General features: G+C 38.7%; 1 protein-coding gene across 4 annotated transcripts in view; it reads right to left on the bottom strand.

The window, feature by feature from the left end:
* The window catches only part of LOC132824449 (receptor-type tyrosine-protein phosphatase delta-like), a 588,252-nt gene that overhangs the window by 71,713 nt on the left and 495,994 nt on the right, over positions 1 to 20,545 (bottom strand). For all 4 annotated transcript variants that reach the window (XM_060838969.1, XM_060838986.1, XM_060838977.1 and 1 more), the window contains one exon: positions 14,753 to 14,876. In XM_060838969.1, coding sequence (XP_060694952.1) covers positions 14,753 to 14,876 — 124 coding nt within the window. The remainder of the gene's footprint in view (positions 1 to 14,752; positions 14,877 to 20,545) is intronic.

The following is a 20,545-nucleotide window of genomic DNA, read 5'->3' as shown; positions in this document are numbered from 1 at the left end:
CAACTATTGATGAGAAAAGCTTTCTACCTGTGTGATTGGCTCCCTGGTAGATGAACAAACTGAGGTGTGACTGCTTGGGCTAGAAGCCATTGGGGCTCTGGAAGGGAAGGAACTGCTTTTGCATTGTGACAAAAAGCATCCCGAGCCTAAAGGTAACCGAGTTTACTTCCCTCTCCTGTTTCTGTAAGTTGGGACGGAATTCATAATTCAGAGAACTTTACAGATGAATCAGTCACCCTGTACTTTCTGCAAACAAGTAACGTGGAGAAGGAGGATCAAGAAGCAGCATCTCAGCAAACCTTGTGGACCGGGATCACTGAATTGCCTTCCCTGTCTTTCCCTCCACCCACTACACCCATGTTGTTTAGAATTTTAACTGTTAGACACGTAACATTGACAGTTCACTATTGTTTATGTGAAATGAGAATATATCTATTTGCAATACACATTCATTCTTATTAAGTACAAAAAGCAGGTCTGAACTTGCTATTTGTCTAAAAGGCAGTTAATTGGGGAATTCTACTTTTAAAATCATAAACTTCAGTGATTACTCTGGGAATAGTGGGGCTTGATTTCCAATATTCATCCAATGGAATCTAGTAACTCTCGTTAAATGTAACACTAGTTGGCTCAATTTGTCTTTCAAGAGTTTTATACTATTTACAAGTTTTATACAAAGATATCCGTGTTTTATCATATGTAACTCAGTCATCTATTCTTAAATACGTTTTGCTTGATCTATTCCATTGTAAGAACTTCTTGTATTAGAGATTTTTAAGTCCAACTGCAGCAGTCTCGTTTTCCAGATTTTATAGAAAGAAATAAAATCTTTCATTTATATAGGACCTGGGGGTGTTTCACATACCCTTCTGCCAATTAAGTGTTTTTTGAAGTGCAACAGAGTAGTATTTGTTTTATCATGAGAATCAATCTTCATTCATGCACTTCAAGTACTCACAACAGCTGGATGATTTGTTTTGATAATAATACTCAAAGGGTGAATGTTGGTTGAGACATTGAAGGAAAAATAACATCCTCCAGTTAGATGAGATGCACCTAAGATTGCTGAGAAAACTAATGTCGAGGCTGTGGTCACAATATTCCAATCCTCCTTAGATGGAAGAACAGTGCCAGAGAACTGAAGGGTCGACATTTAACACTGTTTAAAAAAGGCAATAGTAGGAAAGCAGGAACTAATGGTAAGTTCCCCTCATGTCAGTGGCAGGGGAACCTTGAGAGAACTACAATGACGGAAAAATGGTCATTTTGTGAAAATATCAGTTACATCAATGAAAGGCAAATTTGTTCATCTAACTTAAAAAAAAGTTCTTGGATGGAAGAATGGACAAGTTTCATTAATGTGATGTGGTCCATGGTCTCTGACCTTACAAAGTATTTTGAGAAATAAACCACATAGTTTCCCTTGGGAATAAACAGTCATGGTGTGGATATGAAATTAGCAAGGAAACAAAAGAGAGAATGGTGGTAAATGGTTACTCTTAAACTGGAACAAAGTGCATTGTGGTGTCGCTCCAGAGATAGTTTAAAGTCAATATTTCTTGATTTATTTTAAATACCACAAATTGATTGTTCAAAGCAAAGTTTGAAAATGGTACAAAACTTGAAAAAGTAGTCAATGGTGAAGAGGACACAGATAGATTTCAGGAGGACACAGACTGGTGAATTGGAAAGACCTATTACAGGTGCAATTTAATGCAGAAAATGCAAAGTGACTCAATGTGGACAGAAGGGCAATGAGAGGCAACAAAAAGCCTTGCACGTGTAAACTGAAGCACAAATAGAGATGTGGGGCTGGACGTTATCTGCCCACATCCAGGAAAAATGTTAGGCCGCCACTTCTTCCTCTTCCACCATGCTCAGTCATAACACCGGTTTCAATGGCCCATCCAGCACATGAAAATAAATAATAAAGGGTCAACTTTCTTTGAAACCCCAGGAACCTTCTTGGGGTATCTGGATTGTTCCTAAAGCTTTTTCTTGCATACTGGCAGAGCCCACAAATGAGCTCCAGTGCTGATGGAAGTAATGCTGTGACCAAAAGTGGAACATCTCCAATTTACTGCAATGCATTATGGCAGAGAAGTGGGCTCCTAAGGAACAAAGCAACATTCCTCCTGGGATGGGGAGAAGCAATGGGTTTATATCCAGAAATTGGCAATCACAGAACAAATGATGATGTTGTTGAAAAAGGGGTCAGGGGATCCTTGGGTTTTGGAATTGAAGGTAAGGCCATACAAAATTAAAAATGTTAGATAAAGTCTTGAAAAAAAGATGGCATAGGTTTATCAGGAGGTTGGTACCCAGACTGGGGCAAGGTGTAGAAACTAAAAAGAAATAAGCTATTCTGATCACATCAGGGAAGACTCCAGGGAGAATTTTAATTAGGCTAGTCAAAATCATGAAGGATTTCGATAGAGTAAAAATGTAGGAACTCAAGGGTAACGAGGGACTGTTGGACCTAGCCAGTGACACCCACATCCCATCGGTGAACAAAAGAAATATATTTTCACTGTCAAAAAAATTCAGTTGAAGGCAATTGGCCAATGAGCCAGTGGTGAGATGAAGACAATTTATTTTGAAAGCAATGGTCTCGAATTTACTCCCTCCAAGATCGGGCTGGCATGTACACCCTACCTTCTGTCAAGGCCACAACTTTCTCAGTTGTTCACGAAATGGACAAAACGTTTACGTCTCAGTTGTCTTTCACGTCAATTTTATATGAACTACTTTGACCTAACAGTAGATGTTGTCTATATGGACTTCACCAAAGTATTCATCAAGTTTCCACACAGTAGACTGATTAGTAAGGCTAGATCACTTGGGATCCAGGGTAGCTAACTAATTGGATACAAGGTTGGCAAGAAAGTAGGAGACAGAAGGTGGTGGTAGAGGGTTGCTTTTTGGACTGAAGGCCTGTGAACAGTGCTGTGCCACAGGGATCAGTGCTAAGCTTTTATTTATATAAATCATTTGGGTGTGAATATAAGAAGCATGGTTAGTAAATTTGCAAATGACAGCAAAATAGGTGGTGTAGTGGATAGTGCACTCCGGACCTTGTTCAAATGAGCCAATGGGCCGAGGGGTGGCAGAATGAGTTTAATTTAGATAAATGTAAGGTGTTGCATTTTAGTAAGGCAAACTGGGACAGGAGCTACACAGCTGGTGGTAGGGCCCCAGGCAGCATTGCCGAACAAAGAAACCAAGGGGTGCAAGTGCATATTTCCTTCAAAGTGGAGTCACAGGTAGACATGGTGGTGAAGAATGTCTTTGGTCAGAACACTGGGTATAATATTTTGGACGTCATGTTGCAGGTTTACAGGACATTGGTGAGGCAATGCTGCATACAACTCTGGTCATCCTTCTATAGGATGGATGTTGCTAAACTTGAGAGTGCAGAAAATATTTGCAAGGATGTTGCTGGGACTGGAGGGTTTGAGTTGTTGGGAGAGGCTGAATAGGCTGGGGCTTTTTTCCCTGAAGACTTGGAGGCTGACGGGTGATGTTATAGAGGTTTATATAAAAAAAAAAGAGGGGCATGAATAGGGTGAATAGACAAGATCTTTTTTCCTAGGGTGGGACAGTCCAAAACTGGAGGGCACAAGTTTAAGCTGAAAGATGAAAAATTTATAAAGGACCTGAGGGATAACTTTTTCATGTAGAGGGTGGTGCATCTATGGAATGAACTGCCACAGGAAGTGGTGGAAGCAATTCCAATTATAACATTTAAAAGGTATCTGGATAGGTATATGACTAGGAAATGTTTAGCAGGAAACTGACCAAATGCTGGTAAACGGGACTATCCCAGATATAGGATGTTTAGTCAGCGTGGAGAAGTTGGACCAAAGGATATGCTTCTATGCTGTATGACTCTACCACTAATTCAAAATGAATCCATTCAACAGTAACTTTCAGAATGAATTTGTTCTGAGGTTGACCAGGAGAAAATTTGCAGGACTACGGTGAAAACTAAGAGGAGTGACATTCAATAGGGTAACAATTGAGAATGGCATGATAGATAAAATAATTCTCTGAGTTCCTATGGCTCTGACAAGAACCTGAGCAGACAATCATACATTGCTCTTGTCTACAGATTTCATTTTAATGGAATTCTCTTTTCCATATAGAGAAGACTGAACAAAGAAATCAAGGATGGCCAGCCTCCATGGCTCTCTGGCTGAAAGAACTGAAGAGATTATCCACTCTCTGAGCAAAGAAATTCCTCCTCATTTCAATCCAAAATGGCCTAGCCCTTATTCTGATACTGTAGTTCATTATTTTAAACTCAAACAGCCTTGGGGACACATACTTGTCAACTCCAATAAGAATATTTTTCATGCCTAGAAGAGGTTGCATCTCACTGTTACAAGCATAACCTATCTACTTTATCGAATATTAAAAAAAAAGCAAGGCTCCTACATTGGAATGCCAAAACTAAATGGATTTCCAGTTATAATAATGAGCTTCATTTCAATTACACACACATGGTGCAATGAACATCCATTAGATACTGAATATGTTAATTCCCAATAAAAACATGGAATGGAAAAATAGAATGCTCACAGGTCAATTCCATGGCAACTTGTCTCAAAACCTACAGCTGTCAAAGACATTTACATATTCAAAATGTAGTTATGCAATTATCACTATTGTGTTTTTGAAGGGTATACAATACTTTGTGATATGTTAGCAATCTAGTTTTTCCACAAGAACTCAAAACCTGTGAATTGTTTGTCAAAAATATATACATTGGTGAGAAGTCCAACATTTAGTTGATATTTGAAGCAAGTAATCAAGCAGCTCTGATCTTTGTTCCGCACATGATGACCAATTCAAATTTGGGAACATTCCAGGTGCTCACACAGCTTCCTAATTCGGAAAATCAGTTACCTGTGCTTATAAATTGATAACACTGAATTACTCTGTCTGAACTCTGCTAATACTTCACAGGGTCAGAGAGGTCAACAGCATAGAAAAAGGCCCTTTGGCCCATTGAATCTGTGCCAGTCAAAAACAACCATCTATTTTAATCCCATTTTCCAGCACTTGGCCAATAACCTTGTGTGCTGTGGATCTTCTAAACCACATCCATTAAGAATGTGAGCTCTACTGTAATGTTATTAGTCCAGCAATTATGTTGCAGACAGTTTAGAAAACTAGTGGCTACCCCAAAATTCACCATTATGTTCAAGCTTCTTCGGCCTCAATCAATGGAAAGCAGAACCTCTGCAAAACTACCTTCTCAATGTTATCGCATAACAGTAGATCAAATTCATTTCATCACAGTTCAAACCTTTCTGCACTTGTGCATATGCAGTATCAATGCCGATATATACATAGTTGGTGTGTGTGTGTGAAGCAGAACTGAAAGGTGCCCCACAACAAAAAGAGTGCTAATGTATAATGGAAGAGAGATATAGATGAGCAGCAAGGCTTTTGGTAGATGTTAGCAGCATTAAAAATGCCAAGTCTACTGGTAAAGAACACATGCACTCACGACAATGGAGGGGGGAATGGAAGGGGACAATTAAAATGAAGATCAGAGTTCAGGGCATGAAGCTGCTGAACTTAATGCTGATACATCAGGGCTGTGCCTTATTGGAAAATTAATGACTGCTCCTTTAACTTAAGTTGGGCCTCGCTGGAACACTACAGTAGGCTAAGGATAGAAATGCTAGTATCAGGACAAGATGGTTATTGAAATGTCATAACTGGATGATAGAGGTCATTCTTGCAGTCAGAGCAGTTATTCCAACAAGTAGTCTAACGTTTGGTCTCAATGTATTGTGGCCACATTGTGAGCAATGCATGTAGAAGATTAGATTGAAAGTATAAGTAAATCACTGGAAGATGTATTTGGAGCCTTAAGATGGTGAGGAGGAGCCGCTAAAGGGGCAAGTGTTACACTTTCTATGATTATATCAGGGAGTGGTTGAAGAGGTGTTGGAAGTGATGGAGGAGTAGATCAGGGCTTCATGGAATGAACAACCCCTGCAGAATGCTGACATCATGGGGAGGGGAAGATGTGTAAATCGTGATACCCTGTTGGAGGTGGCAGAAAATGATCCTTTGTGGAGTGGTGGAAATTGAGGACAAGGCAGACCCTTTCACAATTCTGGGAGAGGTGGGAAGAAGTGAGCTCAGAAATGTGGAAAACAGGTTGTAGACACCTTGGTTGAAGAGCAGGGAAGACAGGTAGGATGGACTGATAGAAAGTAGCGTAATTCAAACAGTCTGAGAAACTGGGAAAATTGAATGGAGTCTTTATAGAAAGCAGAGTATGAGGAAGTAAAGTAACAAGGTAACTGTGGCATTTGTTGGATTTGTAATAGATATTGGTGGATATCTTTGGACCTATCATCAGAAATAGAAACAGTGAAGGGGAGGGATGATTCAGAGATGACCAGGTGACATTTAGAGGAGAATATAAATTGGAAGTAAAACTAATTTTTTTTTCAGTTCTGGATGAGAGTTGGAACACCTGTACTTTATCTGCAAGACCGATGCTGATTTTGAGGTTGCTTGCCATTCCAATGCACCATCTTGCTAACATTTTTGTCCTTGGCCTGTTGCAGTACTCCAGTAAAGCCTCATAAAAGCTGAAGGAACAGCAACTCATTTCCTGCTTATTGACCTTCTCCTATTCATAACAGAACACTTCTGGTCCTGATTACATCCATCGTGGCTTTCAGACAGATGTCTGGAAACTGAAGGGTAGGGTCACAAACTTTGCACATTGGTAGCATGCCCAGTTGTATGCTCAGTGCTTCACTCAGAGATCTTTTATTGCTGGATTAGACATGTCATCATTTCCACCCTCCTCAATTTGTTGGAGAACTCGGGATAATGGTGTTGTGAGCAAATGAGTCTCACCAAAGTCTGGACATTTTTGCCCTTTGAGTGGGTGGTAGTGATATGATCATGTGATTCACCAAGATTCAATCTTGCTACTATTCTTAATATCCACTTCCAATACTTCTAGAAGTGTTTAGTGCTGAGACTTACTTAGATGTGTACTTGCAACGCCAAGGCATACAATACACACAAGGCATTGAGAAAATAATTAGATGGTTGTTTCTTTACTGGCGCAGACCTGGTGGACCAAAAAGTGCTTTACTTGTGCTGTTGATCGCTATGATTGTGTGAGACAGTGCTGCGTTTCACAGCTGCTTTTATAGAGAAGCTAGTTATAATGTGCAGTTGTGGTCAACTATATTTTTCTCAGGATAATGATTACTTTTGTCCTGAAATTAGGATGAATGTCTTATGCATCACTTACAGAATTTAAGATTAGAGAGAATCTTTTCAGTTCAATGAAATTAAGGTACTGTTGTAAGCCCTGCAGAAACCAACAAACATTTTTTATGTTTAATAATGTTTTGGTACAGCATTCTTGACATTTCATGGGCCTGGTGAGAATAACAAAGATGGGAAGCTAGGTTCATTAGCAGTTAGTCTGCTTTCAAGCTGTCAAATTCAACCGATTTCCAAGCTTTGTACCGTAAGCAGTACAGGGCCCAGAAATCAATACAAAGAGTTTTTCATTTAATGGCAAATACAACAGTTACAGGTTGGAATTACACAAAAACAGTGACCATGAACTGCTAATATTGTGAAAGCAAAGTTATTGTGGATGCTGGAATTTTCAAGTAAACTGGTAATGATTTATAAAATGCAAATTTGAGAGGTTGTCCACTTTGGCAGGAAGATCAGAAAAGCTGAATACTATTCAAATGGAGAAAGACTGTCAAATGCTGTGGGACAAATCAATTAGTGTGTCCTTAAAAAATGAATCAAAAGAACATAAGCATGGAAGGCAAATGGAAAGTGGTCTTCAATGCTGGAAGATGGGATATAAAAGTTTGGAAGCTTTGGTATTGCTGTACAGGATAGCATGAAGATCAAAATGGAGTACTGCGGATTGATTTTGACTCCTTTCTTAAAGAGGGAAGTAATTTTATTGGAAGCTGTTTCAAGAGGGCACATAAGAATCTATCAGACATTACTGGCATCAAACAGCTATCTTTTGGGGCAAGTTTATGCAATTTACAACTATACTCATTGATATTTAGAAAAAATGAGACATGATCTTATTGAAGCATATGAACTTCAGGGCAGAAGTGACAAATTAGATACTGGTTGTCTTTAGTCTGGTGATCACTAACTAAAACTAAACAAAAATTTCTTCAGCCAGAAAAGAGTGTTGAATCTATGGAATTCAATGCCACAGAAGGCTGTGGAGGCCAGGTCATTGAGTATGTTTAAGACTGAGATAGATAGGTTCTTGAGTATCAAGGAGATCAAGGCTTACAGGGAGAAAACAGGGGGTTGAGAAACTTATCAGCCATGATTGAAGGGTGGAGCTGACTCAATGGGCTGAATAGCCTAATTTCTACTCTCATGTTTTATGGTCACATGAGTGAATGAAAAGCAATTTCAAGAACTGTTTAAGATGGAGTTAACAAGGAATTTCTCCCCACAGAGGACCATTAATCTTTGACATTCTTTGCCATGGACATCAGTGGAGGCTGCATCAGTGAATACATTCATGGCTGAATTAGAAAGGTCTTTGATCTCCAAAGGAGGCAAGGGTTACAGAGTAATGTGGGGTTAAGGCCACTATCAGATTTATCACAAACTTGTGAGATGGTAGAGTAGGTTCACAGGACTAAATGCTCCTACTACTTATGATCTTACTTTTTGATAATTGCTTTGGTGTTGCCGTACATTAAGGAGGACACATTCTATATCTCAGACTTATAACTGAGCAATGTTGTTGATCATTACTGAAAATGTAAGAAGGATTAAAAAAAGTGTTATTTGCCAGTACATTTCAAAATTAACTTTACAATAAACTGGCTGTTATCTGCAAATACTCATAACTTTTGAGGGCTACTACTTAGATTACTGCTATGCATTAGAAAAATGTTCACTAGATATTACTTCTCCTTTCAGTTATTCTGAGCTCATGATGTGTCTCATAGATAAAAATAGACCATTACTGAGTCTTTTAGAAATTATAATTCATCAAAGAATATTTGTGAAATTTTTGACTGAGTGCAGTGTAAAAACATATAAATTAACTGTACAGTTTAGGATTAAACAACCTCTTCACACGAGAATCTATCTGCTGATGGAACAGAGAGACATAAGTTATTGTTAATGTTATTACTAACATGCAAGTTTTAAATGGAAACACAAAAGAAATTTGCGTAGAAAATGTGTTGCTGGAAAAGCGCAGCAGGTCAGGCAGCGCCCAAGGAGCAGGAGAATTGATGTTTTGGGCATGAGCCCTTCTTCAGGAATGAGGAGAGTGTGCCAAGCAGGCTAAGATAAAAGGTAGGGGGGAGGGACTTGGGGGAGGAGCATTGGAAGTGCGATAGGTGGAAGGAGGAAAAGGTGAGGGTGATAGGCCGGAGTGGAGGTGGGAGCGGAGAGGTCAGGAAGAAGATTGCAGGTTAGGAAGGTGGTGCTGAGTTCGCGGGTTGGGACTGAGACAAGGTGGGGGGAGGGGAAATGAGGAAACTGGAGAAATCTGAGTTCATCCCTTGTGGTTGGAGGGTTCCTAGGCGGAAGATGAGGCACTCTTCCTCTAGCTGTCGTGTTGCTATGGTCTGGCGATGGAGGAGTCCAAGGACCTACATGTCCTTGGTGGAGTGGGAGGGGGAGTTGATGTGTTGAGCCACGGGGTAGTTGGATTGGTTGGACCGGGTGTCGCAGAGGTGTTCTCTGAAATGTTCCGCAAGTAGTCGGCCTGTCTCCCTAATATAGAGGAGGCCACATCGGATGCAGTAAATGACAAGAGAAATTTGTCATACTGGCAGCCAGACATGTAAATGTATTAATATGTATGAGATCCAAACATAATGTCAATCCAGTTTTGGTGAGACAGTTATGGTGTGAAATCTTCACTTTGTCAAAATTTCACCATAAGTTCCCAGACAGGCTACTGAAATTGCAGTTAGGTACCAATGGGTCTTGTAACTTTAAAGTGGGTGTGACTGTCGCCTGTTCAGTAGATTGAAAACATGAACTGTCAGCACCTGACACATCCAGTACAGATTAGTAACCAGGCAATTTTAAGTGCTCAGTCTCACAATTTTCACAGATGTTAAACATGGGCCATCTTCTTTGTGTTCATTTCATTTGATAGCTGTTACAATGAAGTGTAATTTTTTTTTCCAAAAAGAATACTACGTTGACTCAAAGTCTGTTCTCCATTGTTGTAACAGCTCTGATTGGGAATTTACCAAATTAGATGACATTAAAAAAGTAAAGCCACAAAAATTCGTAGAATACGAGGAGGCCAATTAGCCAATCACAGCTGGGTCAGAATTTTCCTGCATCAGTTGAAAATTAATCACACTATTACACTCTCTCCCCATTGCCTTTCAAGGTTATTTTCTTGAAACAGCTGTGATCTGTGTCACACCTATTGCTTTAAGAACTGCATAAAAATTATCTGAATCTCTCTACTCAAAATGCTGGTAATTTAAAATTTTTAATCACTCAACACACATTATCAAACCAGAGGAAATTGTATGTTTTTCTCTCTGCGATCACACTGTAAAAAAATCTTATATTGATATAATGCTTTTGATACAAGCAAACATCTCAAGATTTTATACATGAATATTACAAAATGACCCTTAATATCGATTGAGCTATAAGAGAAGGTGACTAAAAGCTTAGTCAGAGAGGTAGATTTTCAGCACCACCTTAAGGGAAGAAAATAACTTTACATTCAAAAAGGTATAGCTATATACTCCCAAAGTTAGGTCCAAGTGTCTGAAGACAGTCACCAATAGTGAAGCAAATAAAACATGGGATGGTCAAGTGGCCAGAATTAGAGGAGCATAGAATTTTCAGATGAGCTGGAGGAGATTTCAGAGACAGGAAGGAGTGAGGTCATGGAAGATTTGAAAAGTAGGATGAAAATTGTAAATTCAAAACATTTTTTATTGGGAGCTAATGCTGGCCAAGAAACACAAGGTGGCGAAAAGAGAATTTGAAGCAACACACAATCAATTTTTGGATTACTTCAAACCTGTGGAGAATATTATGTGCGAGATGAGCCAGGAGTACACTGGAATAGCCATGTCTAGTAGTTACAAAAGCATGAATAAGTAGATGATTTGAGACAGAGGTGAAGTTACAGAAGTAAAACATGCAGTATTATTGACAGCATTAACATTAACAATCTTAGGAAACAATGTGCCATCAAAGTTGTAAACTGTTTATAACAGTCTCAGACTGTTGCCAGAAGAATTGATGGAGTCACTAGCTAGGGATCAGAATTTGGAGTGGGGATTGAAATCATTGGTTTCAGCCATCCTAATATTTTGAGTAGTCATTTCCTTTTTCAGTATTGGATAGTGGATATGCAGTCTGATTATTGAACACCAGGGGCGTAATCAATAAGAGTATTTGTGTGGTTGAGCTGGGTTTCATCAGCATACATGTGAATATTAATGCTGTGCTTCTAGACAATTTCAGTGATGGGCAGCATGTAGATAAGAAACAGAAGATAGATCCTTGGGGGACAGGTGTAGCAGCAAGATTATTGCTCTGGATATAGTTTGATAGTCAGAATTCAACCATGTGAGAGAACTCTTAAAGGATAATGTGTGGAATTCTTTATTGCAGAGAGCGATCAAGGCTCACATTCATTAGTATATTCAAGACTAAGCTAGGTAGATTTTTAATCAGTAAGAGAATTAAAAATCATGGGGAAAGAGCAGAAAAGTGGAGTTTAAGATTATCAAATCAGCTTGATTTTGCTGAATGGAAGTAGAAAAGCATTGCACGGGCAAGACATATTCAACTGTGTGAAAGGCTAGAGACAGATTGAAAAGGACAAGAAAGAAAGTTTGTCAAAGTCATGTAGGACATCATTTCAAATTTTGCTGAAGAGTCATTTTGGTACTGTGGCAGGACAGAGAACCTGAAGTTCTGGGAAAGACAGGAATGAACCTGGGTGGCAATATCATGATCAAGGATTGTGGGGAGGAAAGGGAGTTTGGAGGTGGGTGGCAGTTTCCAGGAAAAATGGGGTCAAAAGGTTGATTTATTTGTTTGAGGAATGGGTCGAAGACTTCAGATTTAAAGGAGAAAGGGACAACACAGAGAGAGAATGTTTTTGTAAAATAAGTGAACATGGGAACCAGGATAAAATGTTAACTATTTTATAACATAATCTTACCATCTTAAAATATTTTAATTAGACTCCTTCTAACCTTCTCCAATCAATGTATTGCAGATACCCACCATGAGATGTTTGTTAAAAAAGGATTCAAGTGTAACTTTGGGTGGAGTTTAATTTTTATTAATACTGCAGAGGTCATTGGCGATTCAAATACATTTCAATTGCAATATTTCAGAAAACTGGAAACCTATTCATGTTTTGGAAAGTTAACAAACATGCCAAACTGTCATGGATTTCTATTCTGTTTCCCAGATGCATTGTTTTGGGCTGTCAGACTGAGAAATAATGCTATTTAACACATGGATAACATTTTAGGGATGAATCAATTCAAGTATAATTAGTATTTCAGTGCCAATCATGAACTGCCTTATTTATTGTAAATATTTTCACAATAACAATGACTTGAGAAAATGCAATTAAATGAAGTTATTTAAAACATGTAACCAAAATATTAAGGTTTGCTACAACTAATTCTGGTAGCTTTGTATAGAATACAATGTTACTGAATACTATAATCTTATAAAGTACAATTGCCTGTAAAAACTCTAATTACATATGCACCGAGAAAGGCAAATTGCGAACAAGGCTCTGATAAATATGAAAAATCCTTATTTCTTTTCTGACATTGATGTGCTGGCATCTTTCCAGCCTTTCTGCTTTCACATTATAATGGTCTATTAGTGAAGATGGACTCCCACTAATTCTGTAAAGCTTCTGAACTTTGTCGCTAAATTCATTATGTGCAGATTGGAAGAAGTATTCCAGATACATGTACATGAAAATACAGTGATTGTGATAGAATACTGCCACCAATCCATTTTTAAAATGAACAATAAGATTTAGACAGCCCCTGCTAGAGCACTGTAACAAAATGTCAACACGTCATAACAAATCCAAGGAACCACTTGGTCAGCAGGGGTCGAAGATGAAGTGTGATTGAGTCTTTTCTAATGAAGCAGCTATCTTAACAAGATATTGTTTATGGATGATAGTAATAGTTACAATTTCATAGTCTCAATTTTAATGTTTCATTAGCCAATCAGGAGACAATGATGTAATATATGTCTCCATTGGGATATCAAGCTAGATGCCTCCTTTTCCCATGCAAGACCATAAAACATTATCAGTTTGGACGGAGCCTAATGCTGGCTCAAATATTAAACATTTCAGAACCATTACCTCATACAATAAGTCTGTTGAGTCTACCTTCTCAGAAAGCCCAGCTCACCAATTTTCAATGCAATGCAGTCATTCTATCCTGTGGAGATGATGGCCAAATAGTATTATTGCTGGACTGTTAATCCAGTGACTCATAAAATATTCTGGAGACCTGGCTTCGAATCTCATTGTGACAGATGGTGTAATTTGAATGCCATGAAAATCTGGAATTAAGAGTTTAATGATGACCATGAAACCATTGTTGGGAAAACCTGTTTGGTTCAATAAAGCCATCATGACTTGATCTGGACTGCATGAGACTCCAGACCCACACAAGGTTGACTCTTAACTACCTTCTGGGATGGGCAAATATTGCTAACCCAGTTGGCAATGCCCTCATCCCATGAATAAATATAAAAAAACTCAACCAGGTCCAAAAGTAATTTTCCCAATTACCCACTGACCCAAACCTTAGCTGTCTCCATTGTGTTCATTTCTCCAAATGAATTTCTTTGGAAAGCTGACAGCTTTTTCTGGGTGCAACTTTCTGCATCTTACTTTTTAAGAAGAACCTTTTAATAAACTGAATAACTTATTCTGTCACTGTGGTTCAAGTTTCCAGAGGATGAGAATGCACCTTCACATGTCAGGGCTGAACTTTCACAATTTCCTTGAATGCTAACATTGTAACAAATGCTGGGCTATTTATTTTTACTATCATTGCTTGTGCACGATCGTTCTACCATTGTTTGAGCCAACTGCCAGCTGCTACAGAATATGGTCAATTTGAAAATCACTTGATATGGATTTTGCGTAGGTTCCATTATGAATAGATGGTGGTAACATCATTGGAACCAGTTATCCAGAGATCAAAGCAAATACTAGGGGAAATGGGTCCAAATCAGACAGTGGTTCAGGTTAATAAATATGAATAAAAAGCTAGTCATTGTAAATGGTGACCATGAAACTATTATCGATTGTTGTAAAAAAAAATCACCTGGTTAACTAATATCCTTTAGGGAAGGAAACTGTCTTTCTCATTCTGTCTGGCCTACATGTGACGCCAAATTCATAGCAGACTTTTAACTGCCCGCTGAGTTGGTTTAGCAAGCTATTCAGTTCAAGGGAAACAATTCAGTGATGCACACATCCCATGAAACAATAAAGAAAGCAAAATGATAACACAGTCACCACGTTTTTGCTCAAAGTGAAAAATGAATTAGCTTGTAATCCCAACTTCATTCCTGAAGGAAGAAATGAACATTTTGAAGTGTGACTTTGAGACTTTTCCCAAGAGCAGATTTTTCCCAAAGGTCAGGAGCTGCCAAGTTCAGATTTTCACAAGTGTGTCAGTTCAGAAACTTCACTTACCATCAATCGCGGATAAGAGAACCCGTGAATGGTCATATGCAATTACGTTTGCATATCTATTCTTTGGTTTGTTGACTTCCATGTTTGAATGTTCCCATGTAAACTGCTGGCCAGGATCAATTGACTAGATTGAGGGAGAAAAGCAGAAGAAAGAGAAATCTGTTGGAGCTGAGACAATATTTTTTCTGAGATGCAGCAGTCATTTGTTATTCTTAATTATGCTTAGGCTATCCCACCATAGCAGTTTTATCTCTTACTCATTTTCACCCTCATAGTTTTATGATGCATTTTCTGTACTTGTGATTCTGTGGTTTATAAAAAGAAAGAGGAATAGAAAAGTTGAAGCTTTTCGCTGTTTTGGACATTCAGAAACTCTCAGAATAGTCCGAGGTTCTGATTATGCTGGATTCACGTGGATGTATCGTTTCTGCTTGTTTATACTGATTGAACCTATTTAGTGTATGTAGATCCGGATTGTGAAAACAAAATTTAGCAGTTCAGTATAATTGAGGTCATTGGTGAAATGCAATAAGATGTTCCTCTAAACAGTCAACAGTTGGAATTAATCACAAGGATGTGATTAATTATTTTTCTGTAAGTATTAATGGTATCTTTATAATATGATCACATACCTGGGACTTCGTTGATGTTGAGATCATTATACTAATAGTTTTCCAATACATAGTGATATCAAAAGATACAAAACTACTGAATTACAGCCTGCAATTTGAAACGGTTATTACATATCTGTTGCATATGCACGGTAGTACAAAATAAGACATATTTTCCCTTTTCGTAAAAGGTGGAAGTATTTTGACTGGCTATTGTGAATATTAGACTGTTCTGTAAGAAATTATTTCCTTACACGTCATCATATTCACTCACATTTATCACTGGAAAAGCCAAGTCTCAGCTCCCACTCAGTGCAGCAAGCAACTGCAAAGCAATGGAAGCAGCTTATACCTCTGGTATTCTAGCACTGTAAATCTACAGTAGTTTGTTGGGTTTTTCTCTTATTACTCATTTGACCTCATAAAAATAATGTGAATTTATTTGGGGCAGTAACAACCTTAAATAACCTTCTTGTATCACTACAAATAATTACATGGAATAGAATCAGGCTGTTGCTAAAAAGTCAACAGAAGGTCAACACCAGCTTTTTAAATCATTTACTTGTGACCAAACAGCCAAACAATGTGGTTTGTAGTTGTGGCAGAGCCTTAAGTCTTCATTATGTACACAGCTACATCTGAGTAAATCACAAACATGGCAATCCTCCTTATTAATTTTTCAGGGTCACTGGCATTAGAGTGTGACCTCTCTGCTGAACGCAGTAATCTATTGTAAAGGCACAAATCCAACGTTCCTATAATGAAAACACACACAATGCAATTACTGGCTGCTGTGAAACCCCAATCTGTAGTTACAAACAAAACATTATAATACAAAGTGCTTCAGAGCACAATGTGCACTACTTATTCAATTCCTTCTCCATTATAAGGATAAGAACAAAATTAAATTTCATTTTCACACCCATGAATCACAAGCTCCTCCAAAGGTTCCAGGATATTTTTCAGACCAGTGATAGTCTGAAATACATCAGCTGTGCAACTGCACTAAATAAATTATATTCATTCTCTTCTGATGTTTGAAGAGCCATCGGAAAATAATTAAGCAAACCAGAAATACAAAGGACCATAATTTCCTCTCCACGAAAGGAACTTACAACAAGATATAGGGGCGACACTTCAGTAAACCCTTGACACCTCTAGTCCAATCATCTTTCCAAAGGTGCCTATTAAAATAAATCTCCAACTGCAATATTGCAGCAATGGACTGAAAGTCACAATTTACTTCTAATAAAGCCCACTGTGAGTTCGCTGTAGCACTATTAATGATCCACAGGGTTCGTTTTGTCACTTGATGGGTTATTATTTTCTTTGACAACTGACACAAGGTTCCCTGTTTCAGTGCTTTGCCCTTTTACCACTGGATTTTTCACTCAATCACCTCAGTTTAAAACAAAACCAACATAATTGCAATTGTCACCTTTATACGCACAATCACATTTCGTAATCATCCAATTTGCTGTCCGTAGGTGAGCAATATTACAAATAAATCATTGATAGAAATTGCATCATTGCAAATGAGAATGGTTCTGGAAAATGTCCAATTGTTACAGCATTAACATTTGGAGTTCAACATCACAGCATCACCATGCAGGAAAAGGTATCTACCAAAATCTGAGAGTGGTGATGGAGGTTTAAAAAGTTAACCCACTGTGCTATTAAATTAACGTTTCCTAAAAACCCATTATTATGAAACACACTGCTTGTAAGCTTCTAAAATGCACACCAAAATCTTTCGCAAACACGTCAGCTGCTGTCATAGAATCATAGAATCCCTACAGTAAGTTAGCAGGCCATTCAGCCCATTGAGCCCACAGTGACCTTTTGAAAAGCATCCCACCTAAACCCGACCCCTTATCATATCTCTGCATTTTCCATGGCTAATCACCGAAAATAAACATCCCTGGACATTATGGACAATGTAGCATGGCCAATCTACCTAACCTGCACAACTTTGTATTGTTGGAAGAAACCCATGCAGACATGGGGAAAATGTTCAAGCTTAAGTCTGGAATGAAACTCAAGTCCCTGATGCTGTGAAGCAGCAATGCTAACCACTGAGCCAACTGTTGATGCAACAAATACCTTAGAGAGTGCCCACTGATCACTGTTACGACTAGCACACCGTTTTTCTCTATTTAAAATGTAAGATAAATACTCTGGTGACATTTCCTTTCCATGAACAGAAGAAAACTTATGTTGTTGGATTAATAAAAGCATTGTTTAAATCTTCAGCCTCAATTAAAATACATTGCCCTGTGTACGGTTTAGTGGTATAAATATATTGTTGTTACAGATGGAGTAATCTTTAATAAAAGACAGTTTGAAATGTAAACTTAATATTGATCATTTTACCCAATTGTCACATACAAAAAGCATACTGAACTATTAAAGGGTGAACTGAATGTAATGTCCCTTATCACCACTTTCCCTACTACACCATCATCTTTCCTTCAGGCAACCAGATAAATAGATTGGAGAGTCTACTTTAACATTTCATGACACTCTTGCTCCACAGAGACTGATAGGATGCTTTTATCCATTACTCCTAGCAAAGTAAATACGTAAGTACATAAAGCAGGCTGTTTGATGATTTACAGAGTTTAGTCAGTGTGTAGCAGACACAGACTGGGGAGGTTATAGGTGTAATCACTAGTCCATGACCTTAGACAAAGGAGGAAGCATTTCATAGATTGGGGATCATCTAAGTCATACATTACACAGGGAATCATGTTGGAAGAGCACAGAATAAAAATCTGATTTAATTCGGCTGGAATTGTCCACCCACCTTGGACACTCAAGTCAAATAACCAATCATAAGACACTGGCAAAGCTCAAATATGACTAAGTGCAAGCAGAGCTAAACAGATATAGTGACCCATAACTCAACTAGCAATTCAGGCCTGCAGAACGGGGTAGTGCAGAATATTGAGATCAAAATAAATAACTATATTGTTTACCTCTATCACTGCACAAGCCAGTTGAACATCAAGAAAACAGGACCTAATTTTAAGGCTACAGAGGTAAATTTGAGACACTCTATAGTGGAATTGGATGGGTTGGACAAGAAATTCTGGAGCTCAAGACAAACTCATCAGGTAAGAAAAGTCTGTTAATTGTTTTTGAAGATTAATGTATTTAAAGTAAACAGTAACAGGCTGTCACTCCACAGCATGGTACACTGGTGCTACACTTTTTTGAGGAACTACATCTCCTCAATAACATATTCTTCCATTCTTTTAAAGATGCAGTCCACAAGAACCTCATGTCTGATCAGGAGATGAAGAACCAGTGAAAGGTGATATTATTTAACACAGACAAAGACTGCCCCAGGTTGACAATTGCCAGTTGACAGCTCATCACGGTTGAACTACAGTGAGGATCCTAGTGAGTCTCATCAGAATGAGCAGAGTTTCTTGATCCTGATTACTATGCAATGACAAATATGGACAAGGCATATAGAAGCAGGAATTCCCCAACTTTCTGCTCTTTTGGGAAGCCTCACCTTCCGACCACATGTATTCAAAAAAATAATGGACACTGTGTATGATCTTGTTAATTTGCTCAACTAACGGGGATGCTTTCTACTTGAGAATGAACCATAAATATTCTCTATCTGTTGTGCTACAATCTCAGTAGAGACCAGTAAGGTGTCTATTTATTTATTCACTTAAGAATCAGAAAAATCGAATATGAATATAAGAATGAAGCCACAACGTTCATCATTTAAATCAAAATAATTTTACAAGCCAAAATCAAAGAGCATGAATACTACAATACTACAAGCTATCTTAATGAGTCAGTCCTGTTAAAGTATTGGAAGTACAACAAACACAGGTTTTTTTTCTCTTCACCAAATTCTTTAACTCAAATTTCCACCCACAGTCCCAAAACTCAAGCCAGATACTTATAAGAAATTGGAAGATGAACATACTTGGTCCCAGTCCCCAGCACTGTTTCAAAGATTTTATTTTGCAAGAGTTGAGACTTCTTGAGTCTTTCACTTAGTTCCAGCAAGGCTTTTCCCTCCAACCATCTTTTGCTCGTCAAATCCCAGCTCAACACAGGCATAGCCACCTGGCAGCAGATTTTTCCTGGCTCTACAATTCATTAACACTGGAGTTTTGCTTTTCCAATTCTCTCTCTGTCTTTCCTCAGCTTTGCAATCTCAGATGATAAACTCACTGTTACAATGTTGTGGTTCTGCTCGCCGAGCTGGAAGTTTTTGCTGCAAACGTTTCGTTTCCTGGCTAGGGAACATCATCAGTGCTGTTGGGGCCTCGTGTGAAGCGCTGCTTTGATGTTTCTTCCGGTATTTATATTGGTTTGTTCTTGCCGCTTCCGGGTGTCAGTTTCAGCTGCAGTGATTTGTATGTGGGGTCCAGGTCGATGTGTCTGTTGTTGGATGTTCTTGCCGTTTTTGGGTGTCAGTTTCAGCTGTAGTGGTTTGTATATGGTGTCCAGGTCAATGTGTCTGTTGATGGAGTTTGGGGATGAATGCCATGCTTCTAGGAATTCTCTGGCTGTTCTCTGTCTGGCTTGTCCTATGATAGTGGTGTTTTCCCAGTCAAATTCATGTTGCTGGTTGTCTGACTGTATGGCTACTAGAGATAGCTGGTCGTGTCGTTTTGTGGCTAGCTGATGTTCATGGATGCGGATTGTTAGCTGTCTTCCTGTTTGTCCTATATAGTGTTTTGTGCAGTCCTTGCATGGAATTTTATAAACTACGTTAGTTTGGCTCATGCTGGGTATTGGGTCCTTTGTTCTAGTGAGTTGTTGTCTGAGCGTGGATGTTGGCTTCTGTGCTGTTATGAGTCCTAAGGGTCGCAGTAGTCTGGCTGTCAGTTCTGAGATGCTCCTGACGTATGGTAGAGTGGCTAGTCCTTTTGGTTGTGGCATGTCCTCGTTCCTCGGTCTATCTCTTAGGCATCTGGTGATAAAGTTGTGTGGGTATCCGTTTTTGGCGAATACCTTGTATAGATGTTCCTCTTCCTCTTTTCGCAGTTCTGGTGTACTGCAGTGTGTTGTGGCCCTTTTGAATAGTGTCCTGATGCAGCTTCGTTTGTGTGTGTTGGGGTGGTTACTTTCATAGTTTAAGACTTGGTCTGTGTGTGTTGGTTTCCTGTGTACCCTTGTGGTGAATTCTCCGTTGGGTGTTCTCTCT

This window comes from Hemiscyllium ocellatum, chromosome 2, assembly GCF_020745735.1.
Source record: "Hemiscyllium ocellatum isolate sHemOce1 chromosome 2, sHemOce1.pat.X.cur, whole genome shotgun sequence".
NCBI classification, from domain to species: domain Eukaryota; kingdom Metazoa; phylum Chordata; class Chondrichthyes; order Orectolobiformes; family Hemiscylliidae; genus Hemiscyllium; species Hemiscyllium ocellatum.
This window is presented reverse-complemented; position numbering and strand designations above follow the sequence as displayed.